The sequence below is a fragment of the Uloborus diversus genome, chromosome 6 (genome assembly GCF_026930045.1).
Source record: "Uloborus diversus isolate 005 chromosome 6, Udiv.v.3.1, whole genome shotgun sequence".
Lineage (NCBI taxonomy): Eukaryota > Metazoa > Arthropoda > Arachnida > Araneae > Uloboridae > Uloborus > Uloborus diversus.
In genome coordinates this window covers 147691494-147708921 of record NC_072736.1, presented here as the reverse complement: position 1 = coordinate 147708921, position 17428 = coordinate 147691494, and the positions used below count along the sequence as shown (strand labels likewise).

Sequence of the window (17428 nt, the reverse complement as noted above, 5' to 3'; positions counted from 1 at the left end):
AGAATTAACAACAATTTAATGTTTAAGATAAAAATTCAAAAGCAGCAGCATAGTTCTAAAATATGTATTTAAAAAGCAGATGCATTTAGCCAGCATATTTCTCTGCTGAAATATTAATTTTTTTAACAGGTCATGACTTTTTTAATTGAGCGCTTTTCTGAAATTTCAGCTAACTTTTAGACTTTATATCTCGATAAAAGGGGCCCGAGGTCAAATAATTTTTGCGTGAAAAAAAATGCCCCAATATATTCTTTTAATTTGCCACCTATTTTAATTTTTTCACCAAAACACTATTAGCTTAGTTCTTTGGTTAGCTTTTTCCTTGACTAGGTTTCAGTCACGGACTCGCGTGTTCTTTGTATCAAACGAAATTTGATTAAATCCTTTTCAGCATAAGTGTTCAATTGCGTAGAAATCCTTAAACACGCCCATTCATAATTTGTTAGAGTAAAACGTCACCTTGATTCTCGGGTAAGGTGCTAATTGTAGGTCACATAATACTTGAAGACATTTAGTGAGCATTGCAAAACGTTATTGGTACAGATAATCATCAATGATCGCTTACGGTAAGCAAAATTAGATGATAGGTACTGACAGGGTAGCGTAGAGCTTAGTACACCTTCCGCCTCGTAGACCATAATCGTGGCTTAGACAGGTGAAGTTTCAAGACGCAATGAATCGCAAGCGTCCGAGTCTTATCATTATGTAGCATGTTAAAAATCCATTCAGTACTGTTTGCAGTGGCGGATCCAGCCGATTGTTTTGGGAGGGGCCATCCAAAATTTTTGAACTAACTCGGAACTTCCCAGAAATTTTATTAAAATGAAGTTTTATAAACTCAATTTTCGGTGTATCGAAGCATTAGATGAGGTTATGGATTTAGGAATCTCCCTTGAAAATGCTTCAAAATTTAAATTGCCGAGTAAGTTTTGAAAATTAGGAAACTAAAAACGCATTTTGTCTATTTTTGATGATGTACCGAGAAAGGTCAGGTTTCAGATGCTGGCCCCAAAATAGTTTTTGAAAATAAAGCTTAGAAACCAAAATATTCTGTCATTATGAATGCTCTTATAGCTCTTCAGCTGTCCATCCCAAGAATGCACCTTTAGGTAATGTTTGCTTACATTTAAGGAAGAGTGAAGGTGCTTAGAATCCTTCCTTCCTGTAAATATTTTGCATTTGAGTCTCTAAAAATTCGATTTTTAACTATATTTATACATATTTTAGAAAGGGATGGAAAATTCGTGAGCTCTTCCAAAAACCTCCTTTTAAAGCTATCATCACGGTATAAACTAGGGAGGGAGGAGGTCCTATCAAAGATCGTTTGTAATTGAAGCTAAAAAAATTTCATTTAAGTTGCTTTTAAGCAAGTTAACTGATAAGGTCTGGATAAGCTAGTTTCCGTTCACATTTTTTCCAAATAAAAGACTTAAATTCAATTTTGCTACACATCAAGGCATTTGTGAAAGGGCATGGGAAAAGCGGGTTCTCCCCCTAATTTCGAAATTAAAGCCATAAAAACGAAAATTTAGGCTCTCTTTGGTCTTATGAACAATAGGTATACTCTGAGAACAGCAGCATTTAGAGATCGTCCAAGTGTCTGTAGTTGGAATCAAGAAATAATGTAAAAGATGGCGAAAATTTTTGGAAATAAACGTTTTGTTTTGAGGGTAGGGATATAATTTATCTCCCAATTAAGGCCTATGCTTCTTTTTCAGTAAAACACGTGTGTTAAATTTTGTTATCTTCTCGTAATTTTTTTTTCTTTTTTTTTTCTTAAAAAAATTCCTACAATCACAAGGCTTTGGGAGGGGCCATGGCCCCCATGGCCCGCCTCTAGATCCGCCTCTGACTGTTTGACCATGGATTGTATGTAATTTGGCAATCTGTCAAGTAAAGACGATTCCATCTGCATGAGTCTAGCAGGGGAGAAGGGAAAATAACGACGGGATTTTGATGCACGCGTTTTATAATGTTACTAGTGCCTTATTCATTCATTGCATTCTCAAAAATAAAATAACGGGAAACGAAGTTACCATGGAAACAACAAAAAGAAAATAAAATATTTTAATTTCGTTCAGGAACGTAAAAGCAAAATGGTAAGATGAAAACTTTGTTGTGAATAAATAAATCAATTAATTTTTGCCGTGAGAATATAGATCGAATATACTTCAGATTTAAAAAATGTTGCTGTGAGCAAATTTTCATTTTTACAAAACTAAGGCTAAATAATATATAGGCAAAAGTGCACATCTGAAACAAACCAACTAACATCCCTATAAACTAATAGATACGTCCATTTCCGCCTATAAACCGGATATTAGCCTTTCCATGTAATCGATGGTCAGACAATATGTATTCGACTTTGATATTCTCGGCGGCCACTTTTGGGGATTTTCTCTGGAATAAAAATAGTTAAATCCACATTAACCGTCTACTGCGTACCAATTTGTTCTTGCCCCAGCCAAACATGTGACTACGTCGCAAAACGGCGCATTTCTTTGTTTACATCTATTCTATCGTTCTGGTGAACGCAGTATAGTGGAATTTTACATTTGTGAGAGCCCAGTGCTTCCATCTGGGGTGAGCTGAGCGTTAAAATGCTCAAGTGGGAGTGCCCATCTGCTAATAGTCGTGCCAGATGAAAGAGTAGTCCCCTGTCCAAGAAAAATTGTCGCCATTTTCTAAGCAGTATTTCCAAAATCGTTCAGCATAAAACTCTCGTTTTAAATCAGCAAATACATTGACACACTTACCTTTTGTGTAATAATGCGTATGAAAGGCAGTTTCTTTTTGACTATTCAGTGGTCCTATTGCAGCCACCACAGACACCGGAATGGATACTGGAATCGAAAGGTCCTGTCCGTCAGCTGTTGGAAAAAAAAAAGTAAGTTTGTAATTGTTTACATTGAGCATTGGAGAAGAAATTATGTCGATAAATCGAAACTTTCTACGCGAGTAAAATAGTTCACTATCGTACTTTTTCAAATAATAGTTCACATCGCAGGTTGTAATAAATTCATTATTTTGTTTGATTTATTGATATTATTATTTGTACAAATTATTGGCAACCCCCGAAGACCAGGATTAATAGGTTCCGTGTTCTTTTAAACCAAGTTGTTCCAAAACTCCAAAAAAAAAAAAAGGGGGGGGGGGATTCCGTCCCTAGTATGAGAAAATAAGGTTTTAGAATTTTGCCTTTGATCGTAAATTAGAAATTATTTTATATCAAAAAATATGCATTTTACTCTTTAAAAATAATCATCCGGAAATCTGGTAGTTGAAAACTCGTGTGATTCGGAGGAAGGTATACGTGTTTTTCGGCGGTTTTCTTTTTGTTAAAATATACATTTTTCACACACACCCATAAAACTTCGTAATCATGTTGAGCCAATATTTCGTGCCTTTTTTTTTTTTTTTTTTGGCAGTTCACCATTATTTTGTTTAAGCGTCTTAATCAGATACCTCTTATTTCTCAATTCCTTCCTTATTCTTATTTGACTCAATTTATCAGAGAGAAAAAATGAACTCCGCACAGATATCACCGAGTTAAACTTTATCCCTTAAATGCATGATTTTTTAAAAGCACTTTGAAATATGATCTTCGGCATTAAACCTGTATTCAATCATGAAAAAAATACTTTAAAAAATCATAGTTTATTTTAGGGGAGGTTTAACATCGCAACATCGGACTTGAACTGAAAAGAAAAAAAAATACCATCAAATGTCCCAAAACATTAATACAATGTATAAAAATGCCTTACTCTTTATTAAGTAGTAGTAAAACTTGATTCGTCATAGAATTAAAAGAAGTAGTGATATTTTCACTCGCACTAAACTAAAATAGAAAAAAAAAGTGCTACATTTGTGAATGCCTAAAAAAGAAATATATCTTTGTTTCCCATCAGATTGGTGCATTTACATTTGAAATTAATTTAATAGCATCTTCAGGGAGTATTTTATTGGTTATGGCAACTACAGAGTTTCAATTGTTTTTTACAGTATTTTAGAAGACTAAATTGGGTATGTTGACAAATGGCTACAACGAGGCATTTAAAAGTTAAATTTACTGTGAGACAAGATAATCAATGATTATCATGTCGGTCAGTGAGAAGAAAAAAAAATTAAGTGTTTACTTAACTGAGTTGAATTAATCTTTACAAACATACCAACAACTGCGGGATAGTTGATTTCTGAATCCAAAACAAAATAATGAACCTATTAATTTATTTTACAATTGAAAAACTAATCAGCCTATGCCAAAAGAAAAATCAGTGGGATAAATCACCTAAAACTTTTTCCACTCATTAAACTAGTATGTTGTGGCCATTACGAAACTTTCTTCTATATTTTTCCTTTTTCTGATCCCTCCCCATGCTTGACGAGGAAGCAATATTCCTAACAAAAACAAAATTACGCATGCAAAAACTTGACGACCATCCCAATGTCTGAATTAGTGTAAAAACAAAACAAAGAGCGAAAATTGAAAGTTACTTTAAAAGCCTTACTTGAATTAATTACAAATATTTTATTTATTAACAAACATAAGATGGCAACAGCTAAAAATTTTAAATCATTGAGATATTTCCTATCATTTCCATACAGTTAAAATCACGAGAAATACGCAGACGACAATCTATTACGATTTATCTTTCTTATTGTTGCATTAATAAAAATATTTTTATTCGCAAAAAAAAAAAAAAAAAAAAAAAAATCAACACCTCTTGGAGCGATTGGAGTCAAAATTGAACCAAAGCCTGTTTACGTATGGATTCACATATATTCCAAATTTCAACCAGAACGTAGCATTACTTCTTGAGATAGGGCACTCACAATGGAAAAAAAGAACGGGCGATTGCGCTACCCTCTTTTTAGCTGTTGACACCAAAATAAAATCAGCTCTTATACCCACTAAGGGCTACTTGTCAAAAAATTTTTGTTTGATTCCGTTCGTTATTTCTTGAGATACAGCAGTCACAATTGACGACAAAAAACGTTCTATAACTCAACCCCCGTTTGAGCTATTGACACCAAAATGGAATCAGCACCTGCTCTTGTTAGGGGAAACATGTGGACCAAATTTTGTCTGATTCCGCCAGTTACTTCCTGAGGAATAGCAAGCACGCGTAACTCAAAAAACGTCCCATTGCTCCACCCCCCTTGGAGGAATTCACGCCAAAAACCAATGGGCACAAGTTCACATAGGGGCACATATGTGTACCAAATTTCGTTCAATTTCATGCGGTAGTTTTTGCTGTAGAGCGGCCACATAAAACTGGTCACACACAGACGTGACACACACACACAGACAGACAGACATTTTCCAAAAATAGTCGAAATGGACTCAGCACACCTCAAAACGTTCGAATCCGTCAAAATTCGAAAATTTGCACGAATCCAATACTTTCTTCTATATATTAGATATAGAAGAAAGTAAAAATATGAATTCACACTAGTATAGATTCACACTGCTTTCGTGCTAGCATAGTTCAATTACTTTTCTTCAATTGGCTTTTCTCAATTTTAGCCACAAATGTCAAACTCATACTTCGAAGTACTATGGATGAGCCTTATTCCAGAAAAAATCGGCAGCATTCCGCTTCGGATTCACGATATGTAACTGCGCTCTCAATCCGTCTCCCTTTGTGTGATTTCTATGCAAAGACAGTTTGAAGGAGGAGTTATATCAATTCTGCTGGGAATTCCAAATGATATTATCAACTCTTTGTGCTTATTTTGATATATTTGGCTATAATTAAATCCCGGATTTCATTCACTTGCAAAGTCACAAATGCCAATTCAATGAGTATAACGTATTTCCCGATCTTAGACACGCGCGTGCCTTAAATCATGAAATGAAGAAGTTCCTTTTTCATTTGATTGGCCGCCGTTCTAATATCGGGAAATGCGCATTTCAAATGCATGTCTTGAAATCCATGCAAATGACTCTGGCTGGCTATTTTTGTTGTTTCGGTAGCTAAGTTGCTCTTTCTTTTAAGGCGCCATATTTTTAGTTTCTCGGTCAGCGAGTCAGCTGTTTGCCGTCATGTTCTCGATTAAGCATTTTAAAATTGTAAACTTAGTCAGCAAACCTTAAGTTTAAATTAATGGAACCTCGATTAGATAAATGACTTTTCATTAGTCATATTACAAATTATCAATAATGGTTTTGCACGTTTACTAAATTATCAATGCTTCGAGAACACTTATTTTTCAATTTCATATGTAAAAAGCTCGCCAAGGATATCATTGTATTATATCCCCATGGAGGAAATAAAAAGAAATAATTTCAACAACATGTATTGTTTTCTGCAAAGGACTCCAATTACATTCTGCTACTCAAAAGGGCACTAATGAAATTAGACATCGGTGTGATAACTTCATTTGATCTTATCTAATCGCACAATAAGTTCGAGCCGGAATGATTTCGTACGGATTCCAGAATAGATCTCAGATGTCGGATTATAGTTTTAAAAAGAAATAACTTTACAACCAGTCAGTTTCATGAAAGTTGTACAACAAAAGCATTCTTAACTTTCTAAGATAACATACTTACAAGAACCAAGAGGCCTCTTGTAGGTGACTGTGAAAATCCCGTCTTTTCTTTCCCAGGCTAGGAGTTCCGTGTTCTCTTCGCCCCTTAATTTCTGATCCGGACAAGCTCCGCTCTGTTGAGAGCACTGAAAGCAACAAAATGGATGAAGGAGATTTAAAATAAGATATTCATTCGTTTTGCATATTTAGCTTAGTAGTTTTAACGAGCAAGCTTTGTTTGCACTAATTGCCACTAATGGTCTAATTCACTATACTATTTGACTCTCGGTCAGACATCTAAACTGCAGATTAAAGCTTTCTATATCGAAGAAGGCTTCGATGGGGGTTCTGCTGTCTGGCGTTGGGTCAAGCATAGTGACCAAGCTGTTAATAACAGTAGTTAATGTATCTCGACTGATGGCCTTGTTCCAGGAAATAATCCATGGATTCCACTTTGAATCGACGTCATAACTCCTCCCTCAAACAGTCTCCGCATAGACTTCCGCAACAGGAAATGGTTTGAGGGAGGAGTTAAACGTTAATCCAAAGCAAAAATGCTTCCGATTTTAGAATTGGACAGCAAGTATGATCTCTTTTGATCATGAAGGTATCTTCTCTCACAGCATCCCACATCTAATAACAACGGTTAATTCAATTGGTCCTAAAATCCTTCCATCCAAGCCAATGTCCACCCTTGGCTGTTGGGCCATTAGGTGACGCAATATAGATGGGCCTCCCAGAAAAGGTTGTTCGGGAATTTTTTACTTTGTTCCAGAGCAAAAATAAACTTTCAGGTGTTCCGCGTTCATGATTTCGTAGCCACATAGGTGGAACTCTGGTGATTCTTTCCCAATGACGGCCTCCCTAGCCTCTATCAGTTCCATCTTTGAACTGCTGATTTTATCCGAGTCTTAGCAGAGCGGAAAGTGCTCGGTGTTTTGGACTGGGGAAGAGCTATCCCTTGCTTTGCCAGTCTGTTTGCCATTTCATTACCGCCGATCTTAACATTGATCGGGCACCATTGGAACTTCAGAGTTCACCCAAAGTCCAGAAAATAATTTAACTTTTTCCTGCAGTAAATGGTTCTCTTGTAATCTGATTGAGAGTTTCTGGAAAGGTTTCGAATGGCAGCCTGGGAGTCAACCAGGAAAACCGCGAGGTGTGGTTTGTTCTCGGCTTTTGTTGGCAAAAAAAAAAACTAAAACTTAAAAGTAATTTATCGGCATGTGTAGGAAGTGTATAGAAGCAACGTAATGAATAAAAGTTACGTCCGGAAATGTTGCATTCAGTTTTAAATTAGCCGAACCCAATGAAGGGAATTTGATGGTAGGAGACTTAAGCTCATCCGCCTTATAGTCAAGATCTTGCATCTAGGGGTTTTCACTTGCTTCCAAAAATGAAGAGCTGGCTAGAAACACAGCGCTTTGATGACGACTATGGTAAGGAGCAAATAGAGCCATGACTGGTAGAATAATTCAGGTGAGACTTACCTGTGATTTGGCACTCAAGTAATAATCCACTACTTTGGCTTTCTTTGTCTCTGCGTCGAAAAACGCCACAGCAACGTCTGCACCGACCATGGCGGCACGGTCCTCATTGCCGCTGCGTCCGAATGAAAGGTACTCGTTCTCTTCTGAAATGGTGCAATTCAAAAAAAAAAAAAGAAAAGAAAAGAAAGAAAATTAACGAAAACTAGTGTTATTATTTGTAAAACTTGAAAAACAAGCTCTTCTATGTTATTTTCTTACTCTTACATTCACCTGATTATTCGACTCGTGGTCATGCAGTTGCTACGGGAGTATCGGTTGGAGTAAGTTCATATATTGGAACTGTCGATATGACTTTTTTAATCACACACATTTACATCACAAATTGTGATTTTTTGAACAAAAATTTACGAAAACAATAAGAGGTTGATTTTTAAAGCCTCCAAACAAGCGTCCCCAATAATTTTTTTTCCTTCACCTTGAAGCACACTTTGTGTTCGGCACGAGATGCATTGAGGGCAACGTATCTATATTTCTCCGTCATTGTCTTCAAAGAAAAAAAAATAACTTTTTTTTAAATTAAAAAAAAAAACGGTTTGGGCACATAGGATACTTTACAATCAACGTCTTTTACTCCAATCTACGAAAATATGAATGTCATATTAGCTAAGTCCCTGTTCTACGTGAAGTGAACCTAACATAGCAAAACGAGTTGATCATTTAGTTTGCAGCTGTTCCTAAACAAATGTGTCTAATACAACTAAATAAACAAATTCTAATGAAGCAAAAGGAGCATTTACAAATAGTATTACAAGTAACTCAACCGTTCATAAATCAGAATAAGTGCTCCAAAACAGCAACGCAGCAGACTAGACTCATGAAACTTCCACAAATAAATAGTATTCTTGACCCCATCCAGAAAATATATCATCAGTGGCGACACTTAGTGTCAACCAGAGAAACTTAGGTGAACGAAATTGAACACGGGGACGAAATATGGCTGCTACTCAACTGCTTTTTATTTTTTCTAAACCTGGACCTTTCTTACCTGCACGTCCCGCCAACTGCAAAAAGAGGTCATGCCCCTGTATTTTCCAGCTTACGAGCAAGACACCCGGGAACAGTTCTTCACAGTTGTCAAATTTCATTTCCTGAATCATACAGAAATACATATCTTAGAAGAGATAACACAACTGAAATTTTCAAAACCAACTCACTTAGAAATTATATCAGCTTAATCAAACTAAAACCAATACAGCAGTTTTCCTAAATGACTCAATGCCTGTTCAAAGGGCTGTTTTTTAAAAGACAAGTGAAGAATGAAACGATACACAACATTTCAAGTTTCTAGTACATACTACAATACAAATTTTAACCCTTACTGGGAAACCATATACATAATAGTGTAATGATGGAAAAGATTTTAATAAATAGCATTCGAAAGAGCATAGTAAAACATGTTTCTAGCTTCATAAGTTGTTTGCTCTCGTGCCCTGTCATCGAAAAATGAGTCTTAAAATCTGCTAAACTTTCAAGAAAATTGCAAAACTTAGCGAATTTCGGTGAGTAATGGAAGACGCTTTGCAGATAGATGTCCTACCACATACAGACGGTGAAAGCGTCGACGATAATTTGGTATCTTCAGATTCTCACCAAGTCTTTATATTTGGCGCTTTTTAAAATTTCAGCAGAGTTTAAGACTATGTCTCGATTAGGTGGTACTTATCAGATCCCCACTATACCCTTCCTAACATTTAATGACTTGTTCGTCATAAACACTCAAATTTAAGCCTCTTTCTGTAGTTGTTCCGCAAGTACAGAAAACTTCTAAAGCAAAAAAATACTGCAAAAGCATTTGTTTTCGTGAGCTGTAATTTTCGCGAAAATGGAGATATCAGTGATTTAGCGAGCTAAAATTTTCGGCAATTTTATTTGAACAGAACCGAAAGTTGATTTATATCAATTAAGTTTATTTCGCGAGGCTTATTTTTTCGCGATTACGACGTGCTCGCGAAAATAAATGCTTTCACAGTATTCATACTGCTACAGTATTTTTTTTTCATGAGATATTAATAGCAGCGGAGGGAAATGACAGACTTCAGCTCCTTTACCCCAAAATTTATCCTCTCGGAGTTGTGGACAAAATGCCTGACGTCGTGGAGTTTTAAAGCCTTCCGAGGATCTTCACCTTAAAATCAGTCAGACTCCAACACCCTGAATAATAGCTCAAAATGTGGACTCAAAAAAATAATACTGATTATAGGAACAAACTTTTTTTTTAAAATGTAACTAGCTTCAGTTATTTCACGTTTTTTTTTCCCAAAGAAATTTTCACCTGTAAAAACGTGCTACTTACCTTTCTGAATCCTGCTAGGAGTGTTTGCAAGTCGGCAGGTACGTTGAGGTCTTTCGGGATGAGAACATGTCCGAAATTCTGTTGGAAAGCTATGCAGTAAAGGGCGAACCAATCAAAATCGAATATGGTTAATTCGTCTGGCAACCTTATTTCGATACTTTCACCACTGTATCCGTGTAGTTTCTGCATTCTTAAAAGAAAATAATAAACCAGATGAAATCATTCAGTAGTTTTTCATTACGGACAACAAACGAGGAGCGATTGAGTATGAACAAGCATTTATTGGATGAGCATTGTGTATTTGTATGTGTTTGGGTAGTTGAAGTCGTCTGGGAATGTCTAGAGTGAGGAACAGCACTTACGAACCTGTCTTGAGCTTTATTCAATAGTCTACCCCAGAATTTAAATTTTTATTCATCTAGTACTGTTTCAACTCATGCCAACTCGTCATTGGTTTAAAATCAGCCCTTGTTCAATCCCACCCAATCACAAGACTCGGTAGGCCACGCCTCAGGTACTCCCCAGGACGTATCTATTAGATTTCGCCCTAACTAGTAGTCCTTAAATAGTGAGGAGTGTGCTCGTCTCTACTGGGAAATGCATAGTTATGAAGTTCCTTGTTCATGTCCATGAATACTCAAAAACCAGCCGAGCTTTACCGTAAATTGCATACTAAGAGAATTCCGAAAAAGTGTCTGATAATTTGCAGGTAAATTTTCTGGGATTTCACGGGTTTCCACCAGTTTCCTGTGAAAAAAGAGCAACTTAAAGAAAAGTTTCATAACTTGATACAAGTTGCATGAATGCTGGTATCTCACTGCTCTGAAAAATATACATGGTTAGCATAAAATAATGTCCCGGTTTTAAACATTTATATTTCAAAAACTATAACAATTAGCACTATAAATGATACATAAAAATAAAGATAAACTATGAAAAAAAAATTTCACTCACAAATGTTTGATGTGTGCACCTTTTGTAATGCGACACACATCTATAGCGTATATTTTGGGGTGCTTCAATGTCAATTTTTCGTAATGCTGCACACATGCGATCTTTTAGTTCTTGCAATGTTTTAGGAATTGGTGGTGTATAAACAGTCCTTGACAAAACCCCATAAAAAAATTAAAGAAAAAAAACACACTGGGTTAGGTCTGGAGATCTGGTCGGCCAACGCATAAAGGGAAAATCACCACCACTATCAGTGGCGTCGCAAAATGGGAAGATTTGGGGGTAAAACCACCGCTCAAGGGCCTTGATTTTAACATTGTTGCCAATCCTAAAACAGTAGTTAATACACATGTAAGGACCGTTATGACCAAAAAACCTCTTCCGGAAGAAATTTCTGGCTGCACTACTGCAGAACGTGAGCGTTTAAGTAGTTACGTACTTTCAAAAAAACTTTCAGTTTATCTTTATTTTCATGTATCATTCATAGCGGTAAGTATAAGTGTTTATGAAATATGAATTTTTAACACCGGGATATTCTTTTATGCTAACTCTATTTAGCCAGCGGTAAGAAGATATGCTCGTCTTTTTTATTAGGTGTTTTGCCTACAGTTCTGTTGCGGCCCAGCCAGATTGACCGAGCCTCAATCGTGGGCGAAATGCAGTTTCGGGATACTGCAGCTTTGCAAGAATTGTAGTTAAATAGGCTGTTCGGTATTTGCTTGAAATTTTGCATTAGCTTCCGCCACATTAGCTCCAAAAGCCTTTCTGGTAAATCAGGAAGGTGCCGAGCTATTACTATGAATACATTTAAATTTTCTTAAAACGTTCCTCCTTTATTCCAGATACGACTTTTTTTATGGGGAAGGTTTCTGAATTCTTCAGGATGATTACAGTTAATTTCAGGCAGGTTCCTGACTTTTAACGGGAAACTTTTTTTTTTTTGCCAGATATGTTACGACTGGCAAACACTTGCCAACCTAGCAGCCCATTAATTTTCGGGAACGTTCCTGTTTTCGTTCTTTTTTTGTTTTGAATTTATTTTACAGTGCATTCCAAGATCGAGGAAGACACTCTTTCATGGTCAAGAACGAAGGTTTTGTGTTACGCATTCAAGCAAAGCAGGGAATGCATTACAAATCAAGTTCATACCCCATCGACCTCACATCAATACTACCAATGAAAACATTGAATGTGCTTGTGAGCTTATTGCAGTGGATCGACGTCTAACGCTCAGGGGGCTTCAAATTTTGGAAGAACTGTGTCAGCTATGGTAGTGTCTAATCAGAAAGCAATTAAGCACTGGAAAAGTCTTGTGTTGTTGGGTGCTAGAGTCCGCAGAAAGTTTGAAACTGGTGGAAATGCACTGGAAAACAATTAACACCAACAGTCCAGAATAGTCGTCATGCGATTTCCACTAGTTCGGAACTTTTGAGAAAGTGTTACATACCCGTCCGACTATACTCTACGAAAACGGAATGAAAAAACTATCAAAACGATAGGAAAAATGTGTCATAAAATAGGAATAGTACATAAAAACTAATTTGTAGAAATGAAGAAGTTTCCTCTGGAACAAATTATAATTGAACAAAAGGCTCGTTTATATTTGATTCGATCTTGCACAGTTTTACTTGAAATACCAAAACAATATCACTTACGAGAGAGCTCCAAGTAATCAAGTGCATCTAACTCTATTAGTACAGCGAAACCTGTGTAAGTTGACCACTTGTTGTGCCTTTATGAGTCAACTTAGATTAGTATTCCTTTTAGAGGCTGATATATGTTACACACGATTAATTTTGTACCTGACAGAAGCGGTTAACTTAGGTAGTCAACTTACAAGAGTGGTCTAGTCAAATTTACAGATTTTACTGTTACTAAAACTCATTGTTTTCTGAACTATAACTATTGGCACATTATAGTGTAGTCAAAATTTATCTGATGACTTCATTTAAACTAAAAAGTTACAGATAGGTTGGGGTGAACTACAGCCAGGACGGCTGGATTCATGCATTTTGTTATAAATTCATTTATTTATAAAGCTAAAATAAAGTAAAATGCTGGATTTGTGTACTTTTCATTTGCAATGTAGACATTTTATAGTAAACCAATTTCTAAAGCTTTTCTCCATTTCTTACCTGCCATTTTCATCTGGAACTTTAGTACCAGCAGGGTGGGGTGCTTCCCCTCTTCCGACCAAAAAGAAAGCATCTGAAAATCGTATGAGGATGAATCAAACCTTTTTGGGAAAAGAACTGAATGTAGTGTAAAGGTTAGTGAGTTGAGCTATAACATTGATAATGTTTACCTTTTTTGGGGCAGTTCGGTGAAAAGGACACGCGTAATATGGGAGCACCCCGAACTAAAATTTAGGGAATGCGGAAATTCTTAATTTACCGAACGGAACTCCAAATTTTGCAGAATGATAAAATATGGGTACCGAAAAGTGACATTCGGGTATTTAAAATTTGCAATGTCCCACCAAATTTGCCGAATCGTCAGACAAAAATTGCTGTGTAACGAAATTTTTTGGGAGGTCACTGACTTCCCGTGACCATTGCGGCTCCCCTGGTGCGGGTTTAAGTTGGAATGCTTTTCAAAACTCGTATGAAAGTGAACGAACTCAACTGAGCGCCAATTATCCTTCTCTATTACCCCAAAAAGAGGTAAACATTGCCAAGGTCATAACTCAACTTATCAGTCACACTATAACTGCTGCGCATATCGTGTTTAATACGGTTTTTTTTTTTTAAATAAATACCGGTTTAAGCTAGAGTGGCAATCTCTAGGTCAATTTTCGATTATTTCTAAGCAAAGTAAGCGGGGCAAAAGATGCCCTTTTCTTGGACTTTCAATTAAAAATTTGTATGACGCGCGATGACATGCGATTTTAGAATTTTGCATCATAGATGTTGTAATTAAAAAAAAAAAAAGAAGAGATTCAATTAAATTTGTTTTATTACAAGCGCGACATGTTCAGGATATCGTAATTCCGTTTGTCACGGCTTCAATTGGAAACGAATATTTCAGAAGTGGAATACGTTCATCTGTAATGTAAAAAAAAAAGGATTCATTTCAAACATTATAAGGAAGACCACAATTTTAGAGGAACCAAAATGAGGTAAATTTCTTTCTTCAGTGTTTTGAACATATTACTTTGAAAATGTGCGTATTTTCTTGGGATAAGGATAGCATCATCTTGGCTCCATCGGGCCTCGTCTACAATTATTTTGGAAGTTTATTATCACGTTATTTCTTAACGTATCGAATTAAAATACGCCCGTCGAATGATGGTATTGTCAACCTGATCATTAAGTATTTTTCTGTAATTTGGCGTCATGGTTGAAGCTGGTTTACGTAGTAAATGGAAAAGTCGACTAAAATTGGGCCAGTTTTGCTTTGTGAAATCGGTTTTCATTGCAGTCCGCTTTTAATCTATACCCAAAAATATATCCCTTCTTACCTACATTTTCCCCTGCGTAGGGAAAACTTAGGAAACCAGACTCATAGCTGGTGTAAACAGAACCTTGGAGGTATAATTAATTTTCAGCAAATAATTTCCTTCAATACTTTTTTTCGTATAAGCTGAAATGATAATCGTTTCTTGATTTAGCTTACCTGGACCAGCGCCATCGTAATGTAGGTTTGATATGTGGATGGTTTTGGCATCTTTTATGATCACACTGCCAGATCGAACTCCGTGTGCAAGCGAGCTTAATGGACCCAAATCAGCTTCTTTCGGAAGTTGGATGTCATCAGAGATTATAATGTATCCGAAATTCGCCTGACAAATAAGTATTAAAAATAATCCGATGAATAATAATAATTGCTCACGTTCACCAGCAAAATTACTTTCAAAATTATTGCACTAATTGTTTTTAGATGTGAATGTTAATATATCGTCACCTCAGAGCAACAGTAAGACATCAAATCCCAGGAATAACACTAAGATATTCCACTGTTGCTCTGAGGCGACGATATGCAGTTTAAATAACAGTGACATGATAATTTCTTATTTAAAACATTTTAGCATTGACATAAGCTGCACAACCATATACATGGTCTAATTCTGCTACCCTAAAACAACTCAATTTAAGGAAGTTCGATACAAATCTATAAAATGAATTATGTGCAAGTTTTGCGTGCAATAATGAACGCTACACTATTAAAACACAGGGTTTCACAACTTGTTTCGCTTGGCTCAATATTAAGGCATTTGCTGAGGAACTCCCTTCAATTCTTGAATGTGCCATAAGCGTGCATTAAAAAAATAGCATTTTGCAATTAAAACTTTGAGCGATCCAATGTTTCTAATAACCGTTCTTCAGGGCCGCCGAGAGAAAAAGGCGGAACCCTTATTAGTTTCAGTTTGGTCACCGGGACCTTTCCTCCTAGAAAAATTACAAACTTTATACTACTACGATTCTGAGCCAGACCCCCCACAAGCGCCGGGCTCCTAGTTTCCGACAAGGCTGACATGGCCCGGCTGATCTTTTTGGGGAAAGGATATATCAGTGTTACATAAGAGCATGTCGTGGGGACATGTAGAACAACATAAATTTTCATACTCACTGCAAACTTCCTGCACCAGACGCTCAGCCACTTGATGTCGGAAATTTTTTTACCATCTGGAAGAGTGATGGCGATATTCTGGTTCGAGTATTTCCCGAGGACTTGTTTGCTGAACAATAAAAGAATTTAATTGAACGTATAAAAAAGATAGGGAGGATAGAACTACATTTAATGCAAGCAATTTCAGCAGGATGCAAGAACTACCTTTGCATTCCTAACTAAGTAGTATAAAGGTTAGTTCAATCACACCGGCAGTAATAGTGGCCCATCTCAAAAATTTGAAACAACGTACTAATTATCGATTTTTAAAACTTGAATTTAATGGTCTTTATTGCGACAACAATTGCACAAAGTTAGTTTACAGGTCTGGTGCATGATGGCCTATAAACGATCAAAACAGCAAATCATTAAGCTCTCAAAATTTAGAGGAAAAATTAATTTACTATAGCCGCCTATCATTAATGCAGTGGTGCCCAGTCTTCGGTCCATGGACAAAATGTGGCCCTTTGTTTTGCTCAATGTTACCAAACGAAAACTGCGATTAGTCTTGTTATAAATTTGGAACCAATTGTCTAGAACTTAGTTACAGGAAAACAGATGCAAATGTAGCATAAATAACCGGGGTAGCGACGAACCGACGATTTCAGAAAACTCGACAACATTCTGACAGGACGAAAAGAACCCGTGCGAAAAATCTTCCAACTCGGAATGTTCCCTAACTCGGCCACTTTTCCGTTCACATAAGGTCGAGTTTTCGGGATTCTACTGTCTTATAAATTAATTGAAATTGCATTGAAATAAATCGTATTAACTTCATTCCGAGTATGACCAAAAGTATTGGGACACTTTCAAAAAATTCCCATTTTTACAAATTTCTCAAGAATCACGATACCAATTGCTTTGTAACTTATGTCACATAAAAGGTTGGCTCCAGCTGTCATTTTCCAATAAAAGTTATATCACCTTTTGCTTTCCCGGGATCAGTAAGAAATTGAGGAAAAACAAAAGCGTTTTTTGGACCATCACTCATCGTAAATAGCTGAGAATAAGCAGTAAATTTCAGAAATTAGTTAGCTTAATGTGCAATTATTTTACATACTTTCGAGTAAGTATCAGTGATATTTACGAAGATATAAGCATTTCTTTCAAAACTACGAATTTTATTTGAAGGTTTTGGGCTCATAACACGTTAAGTTTTCGATCAAAGCTTACCAAACTTTCCGAAAACTTAACAGCATACAAGAGAAGTATAATATTGAAATTTGGAATTAAAATGCTGAAAATTTGATTAAAATATGGACATTTAAAGCAATTAATTTTTCACAGTGTATGCGCAAAAGATAGCAATTTATAATTTCCATAATCTAAAACCCAAATAGATTGCTCAACTCGTGATAAAATTCCAGTTGAATATCTTAAAAATTCAGGAAGTTAACAGCGATTGAGTGAGCCGAATTTCAATAATGCTTGGATGAGCGACACATCGTAAGGGATCGTTCACAAATAATTTGTTCTTATGATGAATCACACT

General features: G+C 36.2%; 1 protein-coding gene across 1 annotated transcript in view; it reads right to left on the bottom strand.

The window, feature by feature from the left end:
* LOC129223809 (protein Skeletor, isoforms B/C-like) overlaps positions 1-17428 on the bottom strand; it is a 95492-nt gene that overhangs the window by 13654 nt on the left and 64410 nt on the right. The window contains exons 10-17 of the mRNA XM_054858165.1: positions 15898-16006; positions 14944-15109; positions 13464-13536; positions 10378-10567; positions 9070-9172; positions 8025-8167; positions 6557-6680; positions 2757-2870 (exon numbers count right to left, since the gene is read on the bottom strand). Coding sequence (XP_054714140.1) covers positions 2757-2870; positions 6557-6680; positions 8025-8167; positions 9070-9172; positions 10378-10567; positions 13464-13536; positions 14944-15109; positions 15898-16006 — 1022 coding nt within the window. The remainder of the gene's footprint in view (positions 1-2756; positions 2871-6556; positions 6681-8024; positions 8168-9069; positions 9173-10377; positions 10568-13463; positions 13537-14943; positions 15110-15897; positions 16007-17428) is intronic.